The sequence below is a fragment of the Harpia harpyja genome, chromosome 4 (assembly GCF_026419915.1).
Source record: "Harpia harpyja isolate bHarHar1 chromosome 4, bHarHar1 primary haplotype, whole genome shotgun sequence".
NCBI classification, from domain to species: domain Eukaryota; kingdom Metazoa; phylum Chordata; class Aves; order Accipitriformes; family Accipitridae; genus Harpia; species Harpia harpyja.
In genome coordinates this window covers 39,511,625-39,531,537 of record NC_068943.1, presented here as the reverse complement: position 1 = coordinate 39,531,537, position 19,913 = coordinate 39,511,625, and the positions used below count along the sequence as shown (strand labels likewise).

Sequence of the window (19,913 nt, the reverse complement as noted above, 5' to 3'; positions counted from 1 at the left end):
CCGGCAAACGACACCATTGTCAGCACTTTGACCTAATAAAAACTGTTCTGCGCATAAAAGCGATAAATTCCAAGTGACTTTGGCAGAGGAAGAGCGACACCACCCTCAGAATTATAAATAATTCCATTTTGTGAAAGATCAGCTTGGCGACAGCGAAGGGACAAACCCTTTGGGGACAAACACACCCCGCGGCTGGCAACAGTCACCAACGGGGGTCCAAGCCCTCTCCCACCACCACTGCTGTGACCCCAAATGCTGCCATTCTGGGTCCCGGCAGGATCTGGGAGAGCAGCAGCGGATTCATGCTGCCATCTAGCGAGACTGGGTTCTTATTTTTTATAACTTACTCCTTTCTCCCGATTTTTTTTTTTTATTAAAGGTTTTTCTGAGAAACACCGTGTGCTGCCTGGAGATCAGCAGCGGATTTTTTTGGCCAGTTACCGGATTTTTTACCTGTCTTCTGACCCCTCCACGTGCCCCTATACCTGTTTTTGAGGAGTGTTACCCTTCATTAAGCCCCTTGGGGGATTCCTCAAGCCCCACAAAGTCATGGCTGTGAAAAGCTCAGAGAGATAACCAGGAACAAAACCAGGGACAACAACTGCTGGGTCTGAGGGTTCCCCCCCAGCCTTCTCCTAAAACGTCACAACAAAACCAAACACTTTAGGAAGCTGTAAGAGAACCGGGAGCTTTTCCCCTGTAACTTTTCCTTCCGTTTTGAACCAAAACTCGGATCTGGGGGAGCAAATCCCCACTCCTCACTCAGTTTTCAAGCTTCTCAAGCTCATCCATGTCATCCGGGTCCAGCTGCTTGATCTTGGTCTCTGCAGGAAGGAAAAAAACCAATTGTCAGTGCTTGGTGCAACCGGGGTGAAAAGAGAGCCCAGTCACCCCATGAGCTGGTGTTCGCACTGCTTGCATACACACGCACAGGCTGCAAAGCTCCCCAAAACGCTCGGCCTAGTATTTATTCCCGGTCTGTGGCCTTCAAGCGATAGTCGAGCAAATGCGGAGAAAGCATAGTGTAAGCTGGATGAAGGGCAGCGGCTGAGACGAGGCTGCTCAGAAAGCAAGAGGCGGCCCAAGCGAGAAGCAGCAGCAGTGAGGCGGGTTAGGTTTTTCAGACACGCTCCCACTTTCTGTTCCCACCTCCAAAGCGACGCGGGAGGGGGAAGGTCCGTTATCCTCCTCAGGCAGCCCCGGCCCTCAAATTGCAACGTTATGGCATTAAAAAGGAAAAGTCAGGTCGCCAGGAGTTCATCCACTCAGATTTTCAGCCCTCGGAAATCCCACACTGGGCTCCTTTGGCTAATTCTGGCCGTGGCCGTGGTCAGGACTCGCCCATCACAGTTGCCCGACGCTTCTGCTGCTCAGGGGACAAAAAAAAAAAATCTTTGCCAGACTATCTGGCTCATGTCTTCTCTGCCAGGTGTCTGCCGCGGGCTTGTTTGGTGTTTAAATTTAAAAGGGCAAGCTGCCAAGACAGTTGAGCAGCTCTGAGGACGAAGCTGAGGAAGGGAAGTGTTTTTCTGCAAGCCAAAAGGTTTTGATAACTTTCTTTTCCCTAAAAATCACGGGGAAAACAGGCGCTGGAATTTTAAAAGCCACAGCTGCAGCCACGGCATCTTGCAAATCCCGTGAAAAACCCTTGACGTTTACGAGTGACGATCGATTTGCGCTCAGGGAAGACCTGCGCCATTTCAGCTGCCGGCTTCTCTCCTGCAGCCAGGGCTGAGCTAAACCGGGGCACCAGCTCCCCTGGGACAGGGATTTGCAGGGTAAAGGCAGATAAAATGCCTGAAGGAGGGAAAAAAGAAGACGTGCTGAGGCATCCTGAGTGCTTGTAGTGTCCCTTGCAGGTCACGCACAACCTCCTAGGCTGTTTCTCTGAAAATTTGGCTGCTGGGATTAAAAAAAAAACCAAAAACAAAAAACAAACCAACCCTAAAAGGGTGAGGGGGCTGAAAGGAAAGCTGCAGCTGTTGCCTGCACTGAGTGGGATGAGCCCCGGGAAGAAGAGCAGCCCAACAAGGTCCATCTGCAGATGGAAAATGAGCCAGAGGGGGATCACCTGTCCCAAACCCACCCCCCTGGAGAGGAGGAGACGTGCGGATACTCACGGAAATACTCCTCTATCATCTGCACGAGCCCCACATTCTGGCTTTCCACCATGCTGAAGGCGACTCCCCTCTTGCCGAAGCGTCCCGTTCGCCCGATGCGGTGGAGGTAGGTCTCGAAATCCGGCTCACTCCTCTGATTGGTGGGGAGGCTGAAGTTCACCACGATGGTGACCTGCTGGACATCGATCCCTGAAAAAGGGAAGAAAGGGGCTGCAGAAAGAGATCACCTCGCCCTGCAGGTCGAGGAGGATCCGCTGCTCGAGCCCACGCTGCCACCAGCAGCAGCAGAGAGCCCCGAAGCACATTTCACGCCATCAGAAAGGCGAGGGGGTGTTGGGTTTTCCAGGGCTACCTCTGGCACAGACGTTGGTGGCGATGAGGACCTTCTCCTTCCCGTCGCGAAAGCGCTGGATGACATCGGCCCGTTGGGCTACCGTCAGCTCCGCCGTCAGGATGGCCACCTGATGCCCGTCCTGGCTCATCTCCACCGACAGCCAGTCCGCGCTCCTCCGAGTCTGGACGCGTGGGGAGAGGCAGGCAGAGGTTTTGTAGCAGCTCCTGCTGTCGCTCCGCTCGCTCCCGGCCAACCCTTCACCGATATTTTCGCCTTCAACTTCCCGGGTCCCCTACTCCTTTCAAAGGAGCTCCCGACACTTTTTAACACCTCGAAAGAAGGCAAAAATGATGCGGAGGAGCAAGAAGCCTCTATCAGGACACCCAGCGCAAAGGGCAAGGAAACACGGTGTGTTTTCTGTGCGCCGGTGACCGTGGGAGCCCAGCAAAGGCGGTCCCAACTGGTAGGAGAGACGCTTTTAAAGGCTGCCTCTGCCACAGGGCTGTCCTTTGAATGCTGGCAACGTGTTCCCCACCCCTCCCTGGGGTCCGCTCCTTGATTTTGAGGGTCTTGGGAGGAGCCCCCCACATCCATACGGTAAAAGTGAATCGTTTCTCTTTGCATGACTGCAAATGTGTCCATCTCCCCAGGCAGGCTGAGGTGCTTTACCTGGCAGAAGATCATAGCCTGGCCGATGGTGATGCTGCCGTAGATGTTGCAAAGGGCTCTGTACTTCTCCTCCCAGCTCCTGCACACGAAGAAGTACTGCCTGATGTTGCTCAGGGTGAGCTCTTCTTCGCGCAGCTTTATCATGATGGGGTTGGAAACGATTTGCATGGCGAACGCCCGCACAGTTTCCTTGAAGGTGGCCGAGAACAGCAGCATCTGGCAGCCCTTGGGTAAAGCCCTGGCGCGGAGAAAAAGGACTCGTCAGGCCAGGAGAGCGGCCTTGTGCCCAGATGTACGTGTCAGAATTTAAAAAAAAAAAAAAAAAAAAAAAGCTAATTTTGTTGTGTCACCTTCAACAGAAAGGGAACCCAATCCAAGGGCTGTAATGGCTCAACGGAAAGGTAAGCGAGACAGGAGTTGTCCTGTGTGTCTCACGGACGCGGTTTTATGAAAGACAGATCCTGGGACTAAGCAGGTCAGAGCCTGCCTAATTGCAAAAGCCAATTCTCACAGCAGCAAGCCCCTTTGACATCACAGGGACGCCCTCCTTCGCTGCTGATTCAGCTCATTTGGTGACCGATTCCCTTGGAGCCGGGCAAAGAGGGGAAAAAACAGGGAAGCAGGATGCCAGCCGTCAGGAACACTCACCTCTGAATGCGAATGCTTTGACAGGAGAGGCCCTGAGTGTCGATCATGATGTCGGCCTCATCCAGCACGAACATGTTGATCTTCTTCAAGTCCACAACTCTCTGTTTGAAACACCAGTCCAGCATCGTCCCCGGGGTCCCGATGACGATCTGCTCCTGCAGCATGGTGCCCTGCAGAACTGCCAGAGGGGGAATTGCATCCGAGCGCCTCCAAACACGACGTGTTTCTGCTGCTCAAGCGCATTTTTCCCTCGGTTATTTCAGATTCCGGCCTTTTGAGGGGGTCATGGCAAAGCGGAGGTTGAGGTGAAAACTGCAGGCAGGGCCGATGCTTCCCTACAGCCTGGTGGGGTTGGAAACCAGTGCCACGTGGGAAGGAGGGAGCCTGGAAGCAGCCAGCGATTGTGAAAAAGACTCCTTAGCAGGAGAGGGGAATACAGACGCTATTTTACCGGCCTTCACGGAGGTCTGTGTGGCCCCTGGTAGCTCAAGGCTCTAAAAGGGGATCCCTATACTCACTTAACGCTCCCGTTACAGTGCCAGTAGCTCTACTTGGCAGGACCGGACTCACCTCGGTTTCCCCGGACAGCGTACATAACCGTGATGTCGGCGCAAAACCGCCCAATCTTCTCAATCACGTGCCCGATCTGCAGGGCCAGCTCATAGGTGGGAGCCAAGCAGAGGCACTTGAAGGGAGATAAGAGAGCTGTCAGACGAGAAACACCTCGACTAAAAGCCGAGGGCGCTCTCGGGGGTGGGATACACCGGGCAGACAACAAGGTATTTCGAAGGGGCGGAAAGAAGAGCCCACACCACTAAACTCCCTCAAAAGCGCAGGGGAATGGGGTAGTCGGTCACGTTTGGAGGTGAGGGAGCTGGGACTGCGACACAGCTTGAGGGAGGTAGGCAGAAAGAAGTCACTGTAGCTGTTTTTGAGGGCGAAATTTCTCTCCTGAAGCACGGTGCGGTTTGTTTCTGCGCCTGGCTTTAAAGCGATGGCTTAAATCACCTCGTGCGCCTGAGACGAGCAACTTCAAACCGCAGTAACCAGCTCGCAAAGCTGATTCTGCACGCAGAGAGGTGACTGGGGCTCGTGGGGGCATTTAAGGCACCAGAAAACCAGTAGCCTCTGCAGTTGCTTTTCACATTTTAAATTCCAGGATAGCTAAAGCCTGCCTTAATCTGCCGCTAGAAAACAGAAGTACCTCCCTTTAGTGGGCAACACGCTTTCTGTCCTACCTGCTGCTGCGACGGTACCTGGGGGTTTCTCATCCCCCTCCAGCGGATAAAAATAATTCAGAGACAGGTAAAAAAACCAGAGCTCTGCCCCCAGGCAGTGTCTCGAGGGCTTGGGAAAACCCCTCCTGCATCAGCTTTCCCTTTCCTGCATTACCTGCGGGTATTTCTCAGCGGCATTAACTCTGCTCAACATCGCCAAGACAAAAGCTGCTGTTTTCCCTGTCCCTGACTGGCTCTGGGCAATCAGATTTTGGGGCCTGCAAGGCAAAGGCTGCTTAGCGGTGCGCAAGGGTCCCCGGATTGGCGTCCCGGCGCCAGGGATGCCTCGAGGGAGCCGCGGCTCACCCGCCTGGTGTTAACTACTCACGGATACGCCAGCATGATGGGCAGAGCCGTCTCCTGGATTTTGGACGGTCTGTTGAAGCCCATCATGTAAATCCCCTGCAAGAGCTCCTTCTTCCTGTTAAAAAAAAAAAAAAAAAGCATCAAAAAGGGCCCTTTTGACAAACGACGGCAGCTCTCCTGCTCTGCCGGCCCGTCGGTGACTCACAGGGGCAGCTCTTCGAAGGTTTTGACAGAGAAGAGCGGGGAGCTGGGGTCCTGCTGCAGGATCTCCACTCGGTGGCTAGACTCCACCAGGGACGTGCGGATCAGCTTGTTCAGCAGGGAGGTTTCCGCCGAGTCCGCTGGAAGAGGCAGAAACTCCTTAAAAAAGATGCTTTCTTACAAAAAGTCTCTCCCCCTTCCCACCGAGACAGGGGTCTCCGGCCACCCCCTCTCGTAGGGACCCTCGACGCCGCCAAGAGCTGTAGGTAACGAGCGAGCAGAGAGCGCGGCCCGCCGTGGAACCCCCCCCGCACCCAACTGCCCCGCTCCCTGCCTCAGTTTCCCCCGCCTGCTTCACGGCAAGGCCCCGAGGACCCACCTCTGTCCTCCTCCTTCTCCTTCTCCTCCTCCTCGCCGCCGCCTGCTGAGGAAGGACAAACAAGGCCGGGGGTACGTGAGGCGGTTTGAGGCCCAGGCCCGGGCCGGGGCCTCTCCCTCAGGCGGGGGCCGAGGCCTCCCCTTACCCCGGCGGCGCGGCGGGAGGTACAGCCCGGGGAGCTGCGGAAGGAGAGGCGGCCGTTACGGCGGGAAGGGGACGGGAGGAGGCCCCGGGGAGCGGGGGAAGGCCCGGCCCGGTCCCCACCCGCTCCCGCCAGCCGCCGCTGTCCCCCGCCTCCGCCATGACACCCGCCTCGGCTACGGGCAGGAAGGACGCTCGGGGCGGGCGGCGGGAAAGGGCCGGGGCCATAGCGCCCCCTGGCGGCCGGGCGGACCGCCGCTTCCGGAGGCAGCACCGGACGGAGCGAACGCTTCCGGGTCACCGGCCCCGGCCCCGGCAGCGGCCCCGCAGGTACGGCCGGCCTGGCCCGGGTGGGTGGCGGGGTGCCCCGGTGTGCGGGAGGAGCGGGGACCCCGTAGGGTGCCGGTGCTGCCCCCCCCCCCGCGGTTTGGGGGGGTCCGTAAGGGGGGACAGAGCCCCCCCCCGTGGGGTGGGGGAGGGGCAGAGAGCCCCCTCAGTCCCTGCCGGAAAACTCAATATTCTCTTCGCTTCGTCCTAAAACTCGCTTTATTTTAAAAACTGAGGTGAAATAAGGCAAGGGGAAACCCAGTCGGGTGGTGCGGGGAGGGGGCTGTTAAGAGGCGCTTCTAATTAACCCGCAGAACCTTAATGAATCTTTCCACGTGCTTTATTAGAGGAAGGTGCCGCCCGGGCGCCCTCGGTAACACCTCCCGAGGACAACGCTCCGCGGGCAATTCCGTGCCAAAAAAAGCCGTTACCTCCCCGTCTCTCCCGATAGTCAAGGATTCCTGCCAGCCGCTGTTTTTCGGTGCTCGCGTCCCGTCCCTCCTCATCCTCGCCTGGGATGCCGGAGCTGGGAGAAGCAGGGGAAAACTAGGAGGAGGTGTTTTTCCTGGGGAGGAGGCCGTTGGCCAGGTCCCAGCGCACCCCCCAGCGCAAGGCCGCTCGCTTCTTCTCGGTGGGGACGGCGTAAGCGTTGGGGACGGCGGGACGCCGCGGTCTGATGGGGAGCTCGGGCTGGCAGAGCATCTGCTCCCGGATGCCCCAGCGCAGTTCTTGTCGCCAATCCTCCCCCGGGATTCGAAATTTCTCCCATTCCTGTTTATATTCAAAATATTTGGCCACCGGGTCGGTTTTTCCCCGGTTACGTCCCAGCGGCTCAAACCGCGGAGGAATGAAGGATTTGGGTTGTCCCACCGCAGTGGCGTACTGAGAAGCGGGAGAGCTCCGGCTCCCCAAATCCCTGAGGAGGGAGCGGGGACCCTCCCCACGGGGCCACCGGTGAGGGGATTCATCGAGGGAGCTGCTGCTCGTCTCGATTTCCCCCTCGGAGATGCTGTCCTCCGGACTCGTCCTTCGCTGAAGCGTTTTCTGCCTCAGGCTCCAAACCTCGGCCTCGCTCTCCACCTCGCTGGTCACCGACTCGTCGGAGACCTCCACTCCGCCGTCGGGTCTGTGCCTCAGCACTTTCCTTTTCATTACCAACCTCCTGGTTCCCCTCCGATCCTCCGAAAACGTAGGAAGGGACGGCTGCCCCCCCAAAACAAGGGAGTTCTCGGCGTAGGGATCGTCACGGGGACGTGCCCGCTCCTCGCTGTCTCCCTGCTGGCCGTACAGCTGGCCCAGGGCCAGCACGGCCACCGGCTGCTCCTCATCATCCGGAGCGGCCCACCTATACCTGTCCGGTCCTGTCATCCCCTCCATGATTTCTGCCAAACCGGGTGGATTCTGAAAAAAAAAAAAAGGAAAAAAAACCAAAACAAAAACCAGAGTTAATTTCTTGCAGCACGTTCGAGCTGGCCAAAGGTGTAAAGGGGGCTCCGACTCTCAACTTCTGGGGTTCAGAGGTGTTGATTTAGGTTGCGGTTAATCGGACAGGGGTCTGGGAGCCCTGGCCGCGCTGCTAAACGTCCTGCCGCCAGCAGAAGGCTCTTTCCCTGCAGCAAATGGAAAGGCAGCGCAGCTATAAAGCCCCGAAGCCCGCCCTGAGGCAACCCCTGCTTGAAAAGCAAGCTAAAATTAATTACGTGATACATAAAGTACTAACGGGATGACGGACAAACGCCGGGCAGAGGTATTAATGATTTTCCCCTCGTACCTCTGCTTTTAAAAACACCGTATCTAGTCGTGATTTAATCTAGGGACATCCAAGAGGGTGTTTGACTTCCGCAGAGGAGAAGGCGCAGCACAGCACGTTTAGGTGCTTTTGGGCTGTTGTAGCTGAGTCCGGTTGTAGTAAACCTCAAGACCTGCAGCGAAAAGGGATGCAGCCACGGTTTCCACTCACGACACAGGTTTGGGATGTCTTTACACCACAAAGGGGGTTTGGAAGGAGAAAAAAAAAAAACAAAAAAAAAACCAAGCTTGAACCGTGCCGTTACGAAATGTTAGAGCAGATGGTGTGGCGAGATGAATGGCAGCCGTTAGCGGGCTCTCTGAAGTGTTGATGCTGGCTGAGCACGGTGCGAAAATGGAAAGGGCTCTGTGACGGCTCCGCGCGGATAGCAAAAGGCTAGCCGGGAACGTGCTGCTGCCGCGCCTGGGCTGATGGAGCAGATCCCATCGTGCGGCAGCGGCTGGGGGAAGAGGAGTGATTAAAAAAGTGCAAAAAAAGAGACTTGAGTAAGATGAAGCTAAGCTAAGCCCCCTTGGCCCTTCCCATGCTCTGCTAGGAACGCCGAGGTGTTAAAAAAAAAAAAAAAAGAATTATTCCGCAGGTAACAATTATTTCATAGAGTGAGCCTATAGGTGTAATAAAAGTCAGGTAAAAACACTAAATGCCTCAATTTCCTTCTTTCTCTGCAGACCCCAAGGAGCTGCCAGCAACTAGTGAAGGCTCCAAGACAGCGGCTATGGCTGAGGAGAGCGCGTTTACCAGTCAGGAGCAACTCCTGAGGAGGGTGCAGGAGCTGGAAGAGGAGGTGAAGCGGCTGCAGGAGAAGCTCCGAGAGGACAAGGAGGGCGCTGGGAGAAGAGGGGCTCCTTCAGCCCCCGGGAAAGCCAAGAAACGCCAACAACGGCTGTTCGATTTCGGCGCCCACGGCCGCAGACACGTGGCACTGAAGATCGCCTACCTGGGCTGGGGCTACCAGGGGTTTGCCAGCCAGGAGAACACCAGCAACACCATCGAAGAGAAACTGTTTGAAGCCCTGAAGAAGACGCGGCTGGTAGATGACAGACAGACCTCCAACTACCACCGCTGCGGGCGGACGGACAAAGGAGTCAGTGCCTTTGGACAGGTCAGGATCCCACCCCCCAGTCTTTCCCGGATTTTGGGGCTCCTGTGTGGGATGGAGATCGCACAGCGATGAGCCCAGACAGCACAGGTCGGATTCATTGTTTAAAAGCTGACAGCTTTTAAATCTGAAAGTGAGCCTTGGCGAAGGCTTCCTGCATGTGGAATGAGGATTTTAGACCCTCAAAGTGTTTATTAGTGCTAAGTTTTTTCCCATATCAGTGCTAGGTTTTTCCCATATCAGTGCTAGGTTTTTTTCCAGGGGCCTGTTTTGAGAGGATGAAATGCGTTTTAGGCTGCGGCTTCCCCAATAGCTCAGCACTGCCAAAAAAAGGCGAGATGCCCTTTCCTTGGCAGAGCCCTCTCAGCTGATTTAACTCCCTAACTCCACAAAAAATAAAAAAAAAAAATATCCAAGAATCGGATAGCTTCCTGCAGAGCCAGGCAGCTGAATTCCTGCGCAGAAGGGTCTGAGGGGAGTCGCAGCTAGCAGAAGGGAGCGTGGGAGTGGGAGCCGGCCCGCTCGGTGGGCACGGAGCCATCGGGCTGGCCGAGCTGCTGGGGAAAGCTCAGCCCTTCCTGTGCCGTGATGGCTTCGCTGCCGGGCCCATCTCTCCTTCCCTCCCGGCTCAGGAAGGGGAGCTGGCTTAGCTTTTGCCTCGGTGGGGTGGTTTTGGCCCAGATGGGCCGTCTGCTCTCCTTCACAAGGTGAGCCACACAAAATAAGGGCACGGGCAGCCTTTTCTTGCGCCATTTAAAGCGCGCAGGCACCTGCGGCGTTAATTAACTTGTTCCCACACCAGGTTTCTCAGACAGCCAGGCTGTTACTGTGTTCAAGTCATCACCTCCAGCACAAAAAAAAAAAAAAAAAAAGCACATTATATCCTAAAAACAGTGACTAAAGTTGAAGCCGTTTCGAGACCATGCTACGTAGGCAGTCTGCAACTTTCTCTGTTTTATTAAAGGAATCCGTAGCATGTGCTAGGAACCTTAGCAGAGGCACTTGCAGCTTTACCCGCAGGAAGGGGTGGTAAGATCGCCTGATTTAAGACACCTTCATCTGTAGGAGATCCTGAATTTATTTCGCAGCGGTGTAGGAAGACTTGTCTTGGCACACCAAATACACCCATCTGCAATCTAATCCTGGCTTTCCTCGTTTTGCAGGTGATTTCCCTAGATCTCCGCTCAAACCTGTCGGAGGGGAAGAAGCTAAACGGCCACGAGGGTGACTCGGAAGGCAGAAGCGAGGGGGAGGAGGAGCTCCGCTACACCCATATTCTGAACAGGGTGCTCCCGCCTGACATCCGGGTGCTGGCCTGGGCCCCCGTGGAGCCTGATTTCAGCGCCCGGTTCAGCTGTCTCAAGAGGACCTACCGCTACTTCTTCCCCTGCGCTGACCTGGACGTGGCCCTCATGCACGCCGCAGCCCAGAGGTACGTGGGGACCCACGATTTCCGTAACCTGTGTAAAATGGACGTCGCCAATGGGGTGGTCAACTTCCAGAGAACGATCCTCAGCGCCGGAGTGACATGGGTGGAGAGAGGAGGAGAAACCGGGCCACAGGATCCCTTCCGTCTGTGCCAGTTTGAAGTGACGGGACAGGCGTTCCTCTACCACCAAGTCCGCTGCATGATGGCGATCCTCTTCCTCATTGGCCAGAAGATGGAGAGCCCGGAGATCATCGACGAGCTGCTGGATGTAGAGAAGAACCCCCAAAAACCGCAGTACAGGTACAGAGAGCTCGGCAAAACCTCCTGGGCTGCTTCTCCAAAGCGATGGCTGCGCGCGAAGTGCCGCTGGCAAGCTGCTTCTCTGCCAGACTGTGAAGCAGTCTCTCACAATATGGAAGCAAGCTGCCAGTGGCCTCACTGGGAGGTATCCAAAAGGATCTCGTTTTTCTTGCTCTTGGACAAACTTTTGATGGCTTTAGCCCTTGGTATTTGGTTAAAACTAATTCAGTTCTTAGCAGAAAACGGAGTTCCGAAAAAGACGGGGCTGTTTTTGGCAGAAAGGACAGGCTGATGTGCTGTTGCACGAGCCTTTTTTGTCACAGCGTTCCCCCCCAGATGGTGACAAGTAACGCCTTCTCTCTTCTCCCCTAGCATGGCCATCGAGTTTCCCCTCGTCCTGTACGACTGCGAGTTCGAAAACCTTCAGTGGCTCTACGACCGAGAAGTGCAGGAGTTCAACGTTACCCACCTACAGCAGCTCTGGGCCAACCACGCAGTCAAAACTCAAGTGCTACGTAACATGTTAGGAGGGTTAGATGCTGCTCCCATGGCTAGTGGAAAAAGTAAGGGATGGTTTTGTCGCAATACCTTGGAATTACGGAGGGATGGGGGTAACTGGTTTTAAAAAAAAAAAAAAGAAAGGGGTATTTAAATAGATTGCTCAGAAACCATTGGTATTTTTTCAATTCTGTTGCAGGCCCGGGGAACAGCACACCCATTCTCTGGGGAGATATGAAGCCTCCGCTCCGCAGCCAGGTCAGCGGCTTCGTGGAAGGCGTCAAAGCCCGCACCTACAAACCTTTACTGGCCCGCCCCAAGTGCGAGGGGCTGGAGGCCCGCATCCGCCACTTTGTGCAGAGGGGTCGCATCGCAACCCCCTGGGGCCTGGGGGGGGGGGGGGGACGGAGACGAGCAGCCCCCCGAGACCAAGAGGAGCCACTGCAGCGATGCCCCGGGGAGCGGCCGTGCCACGGAGCAGCCACCCAAGCGGGTCTGTGTAGACCTCGAGTGATGGTGACGGGTCACCTCAGCGGGAGAAGGGCGGCTTGCCGCTTTCGTTTTTTTTTAATTGGGGAAAAAAAAAGTTAAAAAAAAAAAAAAGGAGTTTTCCAGTGCTATTTTTATAAATTTCAAGAAATCTTGTGGAGTGCTGCTGTGTCCTGGCCTGGGAGAGGATGGGGCAGGGTGGGGGTGTAGCCTCAGCCCCCTCAGAGCCGCTTACCTCGCTGTGGGGCGGCCCTGGGGCTTAGGGAGGGGGGGACGGGGAATGCTGAGGCTGTCCTGGGCTGAGGCAGCCAGGGCCCACCCTCCTCCTCAGCCTACCCCCCCCGGTACCTGACAGGGCCCGGCTGCTCCCGTCCTCCCGCCGCGACCGTTACAGGCCGCTAACCGTCGCCGGCGTTTAAACAGCCCTCCCCCGAGGCCCGCCCTTCGCGGCGGCGCCATTGGGCGGCGGGGGTGTCGCTCGACTGGCTGCCCCCCCTTCCGATTGGGCGGGCGGGCTGAAGCGCCGCCTCCGCGCCGCCGCCATTGGTCAGAAGGGGGAAGGAAGGGAAGGAGGAAGAAGGAAGGAAGATGGCGGCGGCGAGCGGCGGGCTGCGGCTGTGGTGGCGGCGGCGGAGGCCGCCGCCCACCGCGGGCCTGGGCCGCGGGGCGCGCACCTTCTCCGGCAGCGGGCGGGCGGCGGCGGCGGCGGTGCGGGCCGAAGAGCTGGCGGAACGGCTGCGGGCCCGGCGGAGGGAGGAGGAGGAGAAGAAGCGAGAGGTGAGGGGTGATGGCCGCGGCCCGGCCGGGCCCTGAGGAGCAGGACTACAACTCCCAGCGTGCACCGCGCCACACGCGTGGAGCGGAGCGGGGCCGCGTCCCTCGTTCTGGTTCCCTCGATCCCCGGGTCCCTCGCCCCCGCCCGGCCGCGGGTGGAATGGGCAGCCAGGGACGGGACGGTGGCGTTACCGTCGTGCCCGCGGGGGTTTCCTCGCCCCTTCCCCGGGCCAGCGGGCGGAGGATCTGGAGAGGGATTTGTGGGTGGTCGCCCCTGCGTGCGGCTAAGCGAGATCCCGCCGAGCTGGGTGATGGGGTGGGATTGCAGGGACGGCGTCCGGCCTTCGTCCCTGTAGCGGCTGCGTGGGTGACGGTCCTCCTCAGCAACGCCGCTGGCTGGAAGGCGAGCGAGTTGCCGAAGGTCACGCAGGAGCTTTGCACGAAAGCCGAGGGCCGTTCAATCCTCCACCAGCGGCATTTTGTTCTCTCCTCAGATCCCGACAGACCCGGCACAGAGACGGGTCCGGGAGCTTGCCATGCTGAGCAAGCAGCTGCAGCAGGTTCACCCCAACGTCCTGGCCAAAGTGCTCAAGCACGGAACCGTGTACCAAAACGAGGAGATTGTGGTGATCAACAAACCCTACGGCCTTCCCGTGCACGGTGAGGGAAGGCCAGCCGTGCTGCATCCGTGCCTATGTGGTAGAGGGGGAAATGGAAATGGCTCCGTGGCGCTGACGGGGGTTCCTCTGTCTCTGTCCTCCCTGCGCTGAGGTTTTCCTTCCCAGGGAGGGATGCGGGGAGTTTGTCACCTTTAGATCACAGCCTTCACCTCACATTTTGGGGGTACTTTTAAGGTACGCAGGGAGGTGAACATCTCCCCTGACTGCCTTGCCTGTGGGTTGTGCAGGTGGCCCCGGGATCAAGAATTGTATTGCTGACGTGCTGCCGATTTTGGCCAAGATGTTGCAGAACATGAAAGCCGAACCCCTCCACCTCTGCCACCGGCTGGACAAAGAGACCACGGGCGTGATGGTGCTGGCACGGAGCAAGGAGGCAGCGGAGAGGATCCGGCTTCTCTTCAAAACTCGTCAGGTGGAGAAGATCTACTGGTAGGAAAGGTTTGGGTGGAGAAGCGGCTTTGAAGGGCCTGTAGGGTTTGAAGAAGGGGTGAAGGGACAGTCCCTGGGGTGTGGGGACGTGGGACTTTGTGGAAGCAGTGGGTCTTTGCTTCTCTTCACTCAAGCGTCTTTTTACGGGGCCGGGTCGTAGGGAGAGGAGCTGAGGGGAGTCTTCCCTTCCTGCTGGAGCGACACCCCGCAGACCTCTGGTTTCCCTCCCCAGGGCAATTAGCCTGGGGGACCCAGACCCCGCTGAGGGCATCGTGGAGATCCCCATCGTGGAGAAGGAGGTGCAGAGCCACCAGTCGCACTACAAGGTGAGCCGCACATCCTCTCAGCCGCCGTTCTGGCCTTGTGCTCCCTCTCCCTGGCACCCCCTTCCTGCCTTTCCGCGGGCTCACCCTCTCGCTGTCGTTCAGATGACATTGGCCCCAAACTATCGCCTGTCTCCGGAGGATGGAAAGGTGGTGAAAATCCGCAAAAACCGCAACGCTGAAAGCGCCGTGACACGGTACCCGCCTTCTGGCTAGCGCTTCCGCCTGCTCTCTGCTGGAGCTCCAGCCCATCACAGGTGAGGCCTGGCTGGAGTTGTGTCGGCTGCTGGATCCGCTTCCTGTGCGGCTCCGCAGCCAAGAGCAGTGCTGGAAGCGGGAACTCGTCTTTAGACATGACTGAAATCCTTTTGGGGCCAAGGCTCTGGGAACAAGCCACGCCGGGGCGATGGTTTGCTGCTGGGCCACTCTCCGGCTGCTGGTGATTTGGGCACAGGATTATCCGGCACAGAGGGCGGCAGGTCGGAGCCGAGGCCTGGCATGGCTGGTTGTCACGTTTCTCCTCTTTCCCTTCTCTCCTCAGGGGTGAAGCACCAGATCCGGGTTCACCTGGCCTATGGCTTGGGGTGCCCCATCCTGGGGGATCACAAATATTCGCACTGGAGCAAGCTGGCACCCCAGGTAAGGCAGGTCCTGCATCGGGTGGGGGGCAGCCATAGCCGGATCCAGGGCTGGGCAGCCCCTTTGTGTCCCTGTGGGCCGGAGTTTTTAAGTCCCAGCTGAAGAGATGGGGTTGTGGAAGGGACGTTTTCTGTCCTTGCCACAGAAGCTTCCTGAAATCACCTTGAAGAGGCTGAAGCTGGAGCAGAGCAAGGCTCGCCACCTCCCCCTCCACCTCCACGCCCACCGGCTCTCCCTGCCCCTGGGCGAGCGGTTAGACCTCGTCTGCAAGCCACCCCTCTTCTTTGAAAAGACTCTGAAGAAGCTGAGGCTGGATGTACCTAACGACTAATGAGGCAGGACAGGACCGGTACCCGCCTTATCTCCGCATCTCCAGCACATGGTAGCGCTGGGTCTGGCTGCTCTGCAGTGGTGTCTGCCTTGGAGCCAGCGGTGTGACGAAGTCTACAGTCTCTGCTGCTCGCCAGAGACCTCCTGTGTCGATACTGGTGTTGCTGGCTTCACGCCAGGTACCCGCGTGGGCTTCTTGCCCTGATTTGGTGCAGAAACATGTCCGGGCACGCCGAAGAGCCTCTTGTTGGGACAAATGAGGCTGGGTAGAAACAGGGCTTTGCCGAAGCCGTGTTTTGAACTTGTCTCTGAGCAATAAAAGATGCAGTTCCTGCCGAGGTGAAGGGTTGCTTGTCTCTCTCTGCTCAGGCCAGGTGGATCTCGGTCCCTAGGCAGGTTTGATCATACCTGGGTGCAGTCCCTCCCGGTTTGAGGGCCATTGCTCTTCCCTCCAGAGCTGTTTAGCAGTCTCTCCCTCCTATCCTGGCGCTCTGTGCTCAAATTTGGAGACTCTCTTCATTCAAAAATCCATCGAAAGTGCCATTTGGCAGCGGCTGTGGGGGTTTTTTGCTGTGCCGAGAGACTGCACGGGGAGTTCCTCCGCTGGCTTGGCCAAGCAGCTCCGGGACTCCCTCTACTCTGTGCTGCCAGCAGTGTCGGCGCGGGTTTCTGGGCACTGACTACGCTGCCGGGGGAAACTTTTCTATCCCACCGCCTCTTCCAATTTCCCCATCGCTTATTTCTAGATCCTATTATTGGGATCCCTCTCCTTCAGGAGCTTGCCTTGGAGCCAGATTCATTCCCCCATGCCTCGAAAGAGAGGCGAGTGGAGAGATTGAAAAGCTGGGGAACCGCAGCTGATGTTCTGCCTCAAAATGGCAGCCACCAGTGTTTGGTGTCTTGGCCTGTCCCCAAAAGCTCGGGGCTGGGCAGCAGGACTTTCTCCAGCCCCTCCGGCTGGTTTGGGTGCTGGAAAGGGCTCTTTGTACCCCACGGGGCCGCCATGTACCTGGCTGGGGCTTCTTGGTAGGGTGATGCCCTGTCGCCTGCCTCCAGCTCCTCAGGCAGGGTAAAAATAGCAATGGGCCCTCGAATGTGCCGCCAGAAATACATCTGCTTATGAGAGAGGGGCGTAAAACCACGAGGAGCCAGGGAGCAGCTGTGGCTGGGGAGGAATGCTGCCTTCCCAGCCCAGTGCTACAGCCACTATTTTTTTTTCCTATTTCGGGACGTGCTATTTGCAAAAAGGCTTCCCTCTGTAATTACCGGTTGATTTAACGCACCGTCTAAGCTGTTATTTACAGCCGCCTGGTAAAAAGCACTTGGCAAGCAATGCCTTCAGCCCTACAAAGTCGCTCCTCAAGCTGGTCACGCCTCAGACGACACCAGACCCCCCGGGCAGCAGCAGCAGTTGCCGTCGTCTCCTCTTCCTCGACAGAAAAATGTCCCTCTCGCACGCGGCCGCCGAGTACATGCTCTCCGACGCTCTCCTCCCGGATCCCGGTGGTTCCCAAGCCAAGGGCCTGCGGTTGGAGCTGCCGAGTGACCGCCTGCTGAAGTTCGTCACAGTGGGGCTGCCCCTCTTCCTCGTCTCACTGGCTTTCGCCCGGGAGTTCTCCACCGGTGAGTCGTGGCTTTTGCAACAGGGATCTTTGGGTCGCGGGCAATTGCCAGCAGCAGTTTGGCTGTCGCTGCAAAACCCTCGTGTTCGCACCGGTTTGGTTGCAGTCCGAGGCGGGGCAGCCTGGAAATCCTCTTTTGGGAACTGTTCTGCCTCGGGGATATTTATTGATTGTTTTTAATGGATTATTGGTCACTGGGAAAGCCCGGGAACAGCCGTGCTAAACCCCAGGAGCGGCGGGGTGAATCAATGCCCGCCTCAGCTGCTTGCCCCCCAGCACCTTTGGCTTCTGCAGGGTTGTTTCCGAGGAGGAGGAGGGTGCTGGCAGGGTGGCTCAGGGGATACATCCCACCGGGGTTTGCGAGGGCAGGACAGAGGGTTGCATTGATGCTGTGTCGTGACCTCAGGCTAAATCTGGCTTCGGCCGATGTCCTGCTGCTGCCCCCGGGGATTTGGTTTGACTCCCGTTTCTGGCCAGTCTCTAATTCCCCCTGCCATGTACCCACAGCCACGCTCAAAGGGTTTGTGTTCGGGAAGCGATGGAAAAAGTCCTTGCTGGAAAACACAGCAGTGGGGAAGGGACAGCTACAAAATGACTGTGAAAAAGGCTTTTTTAATTCAAAGTGATGCCTTAGATGTAATCACCCTCCTGTAACGCATCAGCACCTGGCTGCGGAGCGCTTGCCTGTGCTCGCTGGACCTTTGTGGCTGAGGTTCACCCTTCTCCTCCCGCTAGGCTCGCAGATCAGCTGCTTCTCTCCCACCAACTTCACAGGGAAGCAGTCTGCCTATGTCGACACAGCTTGCTGGGACTCCCTCGTCCACCATGGCTTTGACACCGAGGGACACGCCGTCACCAAGTCCCTCTGGGCTCTCAAGGTATGGGTCAAGCTCGCGACTGGGTGCCCTCAGGTCCCACCTGGGTGCCCAGCAGACGTGAAGCAACTCCGCGCTGCTCGACGCCCGCTTGTCTCCTTTGCCCAGGTCTTCCCCTACTCGCTGCTGGTGGTGGCGGTGCTCATGTACATGCCTTACCTGCTGTGGCGTTACGCGGCCGCCCCTGCCCTCCACTCCGACCTCCTCTTCATCATCGACGAGCTGGACAAATCCTACAACCGCTCCGTGCGCCTGGTGCAGCACATGAGGAAGGTCCAGCAGGCCAGCGCCGAGCTGGAGCGATTCTGGGAGGAATACGAGAGGTGAGGCCGCTGAGCAGCCTCGAGTGGTCGCCGTGTCCCTCCAAAGTCCCTTCACGTGGCATTGTGGCTGCGGCCGTGGTCGGGACGGACTTTGGTGAAGCAGCTCGGTTTGGGGGGTGGCTCTAAGTCCCTGCTGTGTCCCCTCTGCCCCCAGGGCGCGCCGGGAGAGGTACTTCGAGTTCCCATTGCTGGAGCGCTACCTCACCTGCAAGCAGCACGCCCACTCCCTGGTGTTCATCTACATCCTGAGGAACCTGCTCCTGCTCTTCTTCTTGGCTGCCACCTGCCTCTACCTGGTCTTCCTCCACCTCAACATCTTCTTCCAGGATGAGTTCAGCTGCTCCATCAAAACGGGGCTGCTCCAGGCGGAGCCCCACATCCCCCCGCTCATCCCCTGCAAGCTGGTCTTCTTCTCCGTCTTCCAGCTCATCAGCCTCTCCATCGGCGGCGTCTACATCCTCCTCATACCCGTTGTCATCTACAACGCCCTGCAGCTCTGCCAGTGGGACAAGGGCCTGCTTGCCATCTACGAGATGCTGCCCGCCTTTGACCTTCTCAGCCGCAAGATGCTCACCTGCCCCGTCAACGACCTCAACGTCATCCTCCTCTTCCTCCGGGCCAACATCTCAGAGCTGACCTCCTTCAGCCGCCTCAACGCCATGAGCGCCTTGAGGGAAGCCACCGCCAACAAGCAGGACATCGATACCGTCGTCGACTTCATGACGCTGCTGGCTGGGCTGGAGACCACCAAGCCCAAACACCATGCTTGCGCCCCTGAGACCGACAGCAGCGTGCCCCTCTCCAACGGCGGGGTCCCAGGTAGGCTTTTTTTGGTAGAGAAGCCTTCTTCGCTCTCCTCTTGGCTCCCACGCTGCCAGATCCCACCCTGGGGGTGAGGCCGGATCCCTCCACCGTAGCCCTAAACCCTTTGCCAAGACCCTAAGGGTTATGGGGGGGCTGTCGGGGGGGGGGCCGCCGGCTGCGTTTACAGCTGGGACGTGATGCTACTGCGAGCCCACGTGTGGGCAGGAGTTGCTATAGGAACAGAAAGTGGAGAGCTTGCTGCTTAAATCCAAGCTCTGGGCAAAGTGGGGGGCTAGGGGGGGTCCCCGTTTTTGGCAGAGAGAGCAGCCCAGCCTGCTGGGAGAGGGGTTGGGAGCTTTAAATCTGTGGCGGGGGGGGCTGATGCCGAGGATGCCGTGCCTGCCCCCTTCTCCTGTTGGCACGGCACTGGTGGGCACAGCGGGGCTGCGTGGGGAGACAGAGACAGGTCTCTGAGGTAGAGCCGCATCCCTGCCCCAGGCCTGCCCGTGCCCTCTCCAGGCACTACTGCTCCTTCTCCTGTATGCTTTGGGTTTTGGGGAGCCAGGGGTGCCTCTTTGCGGTCTCACAGGGATCCCTGGCTCCCACGGCAGTGGTTTCTAGGCTCTGCAAGACAGCTCGTCCCTGGCAGGGTGGGAGCGCAGGGGCCTGGGCTCCTTTCCCGGCCCTGAATACACTGTCTGAGGGCTGCGGTTTCAAAACAAAACAAAACAAAACAAACCCCAGATTGAGCTGTATTTAGCATCCTCGTTGGCATGGCAACCGTGGGGCTAGCACAACTGGCTCTCGGGCTAGTTGTACGCTGGTGGAGAAAGCCCAAGATCCCAGTTTGCGATCACCCTGTTAATTAACTTCCTCCTCTTCCCTCCTTTGCCTAGAAACGAACCCTGGAGTGGAAGTGATGGGAAAAGCCTCCCGGGACTCACTTGGCTCTGCCTGACCCCAAGAGCAGCCAGCAGGCAGTGTGGCTGGGATCCAGTTTGATCCAATTCTTTGTTGCTAGCATTGCTCGAGTGCATTAAACTCTGGTTTTGATAACAGCCCAGTGGGGTGATGTCTGTAACGTGAC

The 19,913-nt window shown here is 57.8% G+C and overlaps 5 protein-coding genes across 8 annotated transcripts; 3 read left to right on the top strand and 2 right to left on the bottom strand.

Annotated features, from left to right (window-relative positions):
• Positions 1-105: 105 nt before the first annotated feature.
• DDX25 (DEAD-box helicase 25) lies at positions 106-5,716 on the bottom strand. 2 transcript variants are annotated; one of them, XM_052786288.1, is made up of 9 exons: positions 5,560-5,714; positions 5,377-5,469; positions 5,164-5,266; positions 4,342-4,456; positions 3,772-3,949; positions 3,124-3,361; positions 2,473-2,635; positions 2,121-2,309; positions 106-824 (listed from the first exon to the last, which is right to left on the bottom strand). In XM_052786288.1, exons 2-9 carry the CDS (start codon positions 5,439-5,441, stop codon positions 763-765), a joined length of 1,113 nt encoding a protein of 370 aa, XP_052642248.1. In that variant the 5' UTR covers positions 5,442-5,469; positions 5,560-5,714; the 3' UTR covers positions 106-762. The 2 variants fall into 2 exon arrangements, with proteins under 2 accessions (XP_052642248.1, XP_052642247.1); XM_052786287.1 differs by lacking the exon at positions 106-824 and adding an exon at positions 1,454-1,797 and having other exon boundaries at positions 5,164-5,469; positions 5,560-5,716.
• Positions 5,717-6,948: 1,232 nt separating this feature from the next.
• Positions 6,949-12,571, bottom strand: HYLS1 (HYLS1 centriolar and ciliogenesis associated). The gene is given in 3 exon segments (XM_052786284.1): positions 6,949-7,803; positions 12,376-12,522; positions 12,524-12,571. Coding segments are annotated over 3 exon segments (1,050 nt in total).
• On the top strand, positions 7,312-12,144 carry PUS3 (pseudouridine synthase 3). Of its 2 annotated transcripts, XM_052786277.1 has the most exons (5): positions 7,848-8,369; positions 8,881-9,314; positions 10,475-11,040; positions 11,413-11,603; positions 11,738-12,144. In XM_052786277.1, the coding sequence occupies exons 2-5, from the start codon at positions 8,928-8,930 to the stop codon at positions 12,127-12,129; spliced, it is 1,536 nt and encodes a 511-aa protein (XP_052642237.1). In that variant the 5' UTR covers positions 7,848-8,369; positions 8,881-8,927; the 3' UTR covers positions 12,130-12,144. The 2 variants fall into 2 exon arrangements, with proteins under 2 accessions (XP_052642238.1, XP_052642237.1); XM_052786278.1 differs by lacking the exons at positions 7,848-8,369; positions 11,738-12,144 and adding an exon at positions 7,312-7,526 and having other exon boundaries at positions 10,475-11,536.
• A 9-nt stretch (positions 12,572-12,580) lies between the features above and the next one.
• RPUSD4 (RNA pseudouridine synthase D4) lies at positions 12,581-15,540 on the top strand. The gene is given in 8 exon segments (XM_052786283.1): positions 12,581-12,804; positions 13,296-13,461; positions 13,709-13,910; positions 14,143-14,236; positions 14,339-14,434; positions 14,436-14,490; positions 14,775-14,872; positions 15,018-15,540. Coding segments are annotated over 8 exon segments (1,086 nt in total). The 5' UTR covers positions 12,581-12,615; the 3' UTR covers positions 15,204-15,540.
• PANX3 (pannexin 3) lies at positions 15,226-19,884 on the top strand. 2 transcript variants are annotated; one of them, XM_052786279.1, is made up of 6 exons: positions 15,226-15,381; positions 16,507-16,825; positions 17,560-17,702; positions 17,808-18,022; positions 18,177-18,841; positions 19,723-19,884. In XM_052786279.1, exons 2-6 carry the CDS (start codon positions 16,645-16,647, stop codon positions 19,782-19,784), a joined length of 1,266 nt encoding a protein of 421 aa, XP_052642239.1. In that variant the 5' UTR covers positions 15,226-15,381; positions 16,507-16,644; the 3' UTR covers positions 19,785-19,884. The 2 variants fall into 2 exon arrangements, with proteins under 2 accessions (XP_052642239.1, XP_052642241.1); XM_052786281.1 differs by having other exon boundaries at positions 15,265-15,381; positions 16,641-16,825.
• The last annotated feature ends 29 nt before the right edge of the window (positions 19,885-19,913 follow it).

Coding starts and splice junctions, on each gene's coding strand:
- PANX3 (XM_052786279.1), top strand. CDS start 16,645: ATGTCCCTCTCGCACGCGGCCGCCGAGTACATGCTCTCCGACGCTCTC. Junction 16,826..17,559: donor CGCCCGGGAGTTCTCCACCG/GTGAGTCGTGGC, acceptor TCCTCCCGCTAG/GCTCGCAGATCAGCTGCTTC. Junction 17,703..17,807: donor AGTCCCTCTGGGCTCTCAAG/GTATGGGTCAAG, acceptor TCCTTTGCCCAG/GTCTTCCCCTACTCGCTGCT.
- PUS3 (XM_052786277.1), top strand. CDS start 8,928: ATGGCTGAGGAGAGCGCGTTTACCAGTCAGGAGCAACTCCTGAGGAGG. Junction 9,315..10,474: donor GAGTCAGTGCCTTTGGACAG/GTCAGGATCCCA, acceptor CTCGTTTTGCAG/GTGATTTCCCTAGATCTCCG. Junction 11,604..11,737: donor TCCCATGGCTAGTGGAAAAA/GTAAGGGATGGT, acceptor ATTCTGTTGCAG/GCCCGGGGAACAGCACACCC.
- DDX25 (XM_052786287.1), bottom strand. CDS start 5,202: ATGTTGAGCAGAGTTAATGCCGCTGAGAAATACCCGCAG. Junction 3,362..3,771: donor CAAAGCATTCGCATTCAGAG/GTGAGTGTTCCT, acceptor TCTCCGCGCCAG/GGCTTTACCCAAGGGCTGCC. Junction 2,310..2,472: donor CACCAACGTCTGTGCCAGAG/GTAGCCCTGGAA, acceptor TCCCTTTTTCAG/GGATCGATGTCCAGCAGGTC.